General features: G+C 65.1%; 1 protein-coding gene across 1 annotated transcript in view; it reads left to right on the forward strand.

Annotated features, from left to right (window-relative positions):
- The first annotated feature begins 28 nt into the window (after positions 1-28).
- The window catches only part of DUS1L (dihydrouridine synthase 1 like), a 6,160-nt gene continuing 4,127 nt past the window's right edge, over positions 29-2,061 (forward strand). Inside the window, exons 1-4 of the mRNA XM_012554974.2 lie at positions 29-843; positions 1,054-1,162; positions 1,499-1,549; positions 1,933-2,045. Of these exons, the coding sequence (XP_012410428.1) occupies positions 607-843; positions 1,054-1,162; positions 1,499-1,549; positions 1,933-2,045 (510 nt within the window). The 5' untranslated portion in view covers positions 29-606. The remainder of the gene's footprint in view (positions 844-1,053; positions 1,163-1,498; positions 1,550-1,932; positions 2,046-2,061) is intronic.

Raw genomic sequence — 2,061 nt, forward strand, 5'->3', positions numbered from 1 at the left:
GCACCCCTTCCGTGCGTGATCTCTAGACGCCCCAGAGAAGGACGTGGAGTAGCCAGGCGACCTGTCCGGTCAGCTCGGGCAGGGAGCGCAGACCAAGCCGCAGACGCCAGGTGACATCACCCCGGGGCGGTCCTGCGTGGTGGAGGTCCTGAGGGTCTTCTGGGGCGTGGCTCCCCTTTGTTGTTTCAGCTCTGTGCTGGGCCACACCACGCAGTCGCTGCTTTTTTAACTCTTACTTCAGTCCTGCCAGGCAGATGGGTTCCATTGCTAACACATGAGGGGCTCGGCCCAAAGCGTCAAGTGACTTGCCTGAGGCCCCCGTTGGGATGTGACGGCACTGGGGTTTCAGCTCTCAGGCCCATGCCTACTGATACTGTCCACCTTGTATCCCAGCAGTAATTCTGCCAGTGGGCATTGGAGTGACCTTAAAAAGAGCCATTGCATCCTCTGAGTTTAATCTTACCCTCCCCGTTTGGTCCGGCCTGCGCCAGGCTCTCGGGGGGTGTGGCTGAGCCCCCGGTCCCCAGTCTGCACCCCCTTCCTCTCATACCCTGGGCTGTCTGTGGGCTGAGTGTCTGCTCCCGCCCCTCCTGCAGGGTGGAGACAATGCCCAAGCTACAGGGCTTCGAGTTCTGGAGCCGCACCCTGGGGGGGGCCCGCCACGTGGTGGCGCCCATGGTGGACCAGAGCGAGCTGGCCTGGAGGCTGCTGAGCCGCCGCCACGGGGCACAACTCTGCTATACACCCATGCTGCACGCCCAGGTCTTCGTGCGCGACGCCAACTACCGGAAGGAGAACCTGTACTGCGAGGTGTGCCCCGAGGACCGGCCCCTCATCGTGCAGGTGGGCCCAGGAGACCGTCCCTCGGAATGGGACCCCCAGCCTTCCCAGCAGCAGGTTCGGGGGAAGCAGGGCGGGGCCGGGCTGCGGCGGGGATGGCCTGTGGGGAAGCATGTAGCCGCCAGGTGCACCTGGAGCCAACAGAGGCTGTTTCCTCCCCTGGGAGCCGCCCCAGGACACACCACCACCTTGCTGCTTGCCCATCTGTTGCAGTTCTGTGCCAACGACCCAGAAGTGTTTGTGCAGGCGGCTCTCCTGGCTCAGGACTACTGCGATGCCATCGACCTGAACCTGGGCTGCCCTCAGATGATAGCCAAGAGGGGTGAGTGCAGCGCTGGGAGCCCAGACGGCGCCCCCTGGCAGTGCCGCACACTGGTCGTGGCCAGGTTGGTGCCGCTCAGCTAGTCTCTGAACATTTGACCTTGTGGGGCACCGGGTCCCATCTCGTGCCACGAGACCCAGTGACCCCTCCCAAGGGCGTCACGTAGAAGGCATGGCACCAGCCAGCCCTGCCCCACAGCCTGTCCCCCTGATGGGACTGAGCAGAGCTGGGGGCGGGGGCTCCGGGTCTGCGAAAGGCCAGGAGGGACAGTGGGGCTGGGGTGGCCTCAGCCCGCCCACCGTGAGCCTCAGCCGGGGGACTGCTTGCCCTCCACAGGTCGTTACGGCGCCTTCTTGCAGGAGGAGTGGGACCTGCTGCAGAGAATGAGTGAGTTGCTGCGTGTGGCTGCACTGGCAGGAAGGGCTGGGCCACGTCGTAGGTGGGGGGCTCCGCAGAGGAGCGGGGCTGCAGAGTCCCGGGACACCTGGGGCCTTGTGACCGAGCATCTCTTCCTAGAGGAGGGGGCCGTGGAAGAGGTCACAGCCGGCACTAGCTGCTCCCTTAGGACCAGGCAGTAGGTGCCAGTGGGCAGTGCCCCGAGCTCAGCCCTGGCCTGCCCACGTCCCAGGGGGCAGAGCCAGACGGCCAGCTGCCACTGGGGGAGGCTGGAGCCAGCCCCGCTGGTCTCAGACTCGTGAGGCAAGGGGAAAGGCCCTGCCGGACGCTACGCTCCCCCGCCACCCCTCAGAGATGCCGCTCCTTGTCCCCAGTTCTGCTGGCCCACGAGAAGCTCTCTGTTCCCGTCACCTGCAAAATCCGTGTCTTCCCAGAAATTGAAAAGACCGTGAGGTACGCCCAGATGCTGGAGAAAGCCGGCTGCCAGGTGAGAGACTAGGGGG

The sequence above is a fragment of the Trichechus manatus genome, unplaced genomic scaffold, assembly GCF_000243295.1.
Source record: "Trichechus manatus latirostris isolate Lorelei unplaced genomic scaffold, TriManLat1.0 scaffold00028, whole genome shotgun sequence".
Classification (NCBI taxonomy): Eukaryota; Metazoa; Chordata; class Mammalia; order Sirenia; family Trichechidae; genus Trichechus; species Trichechus manatus.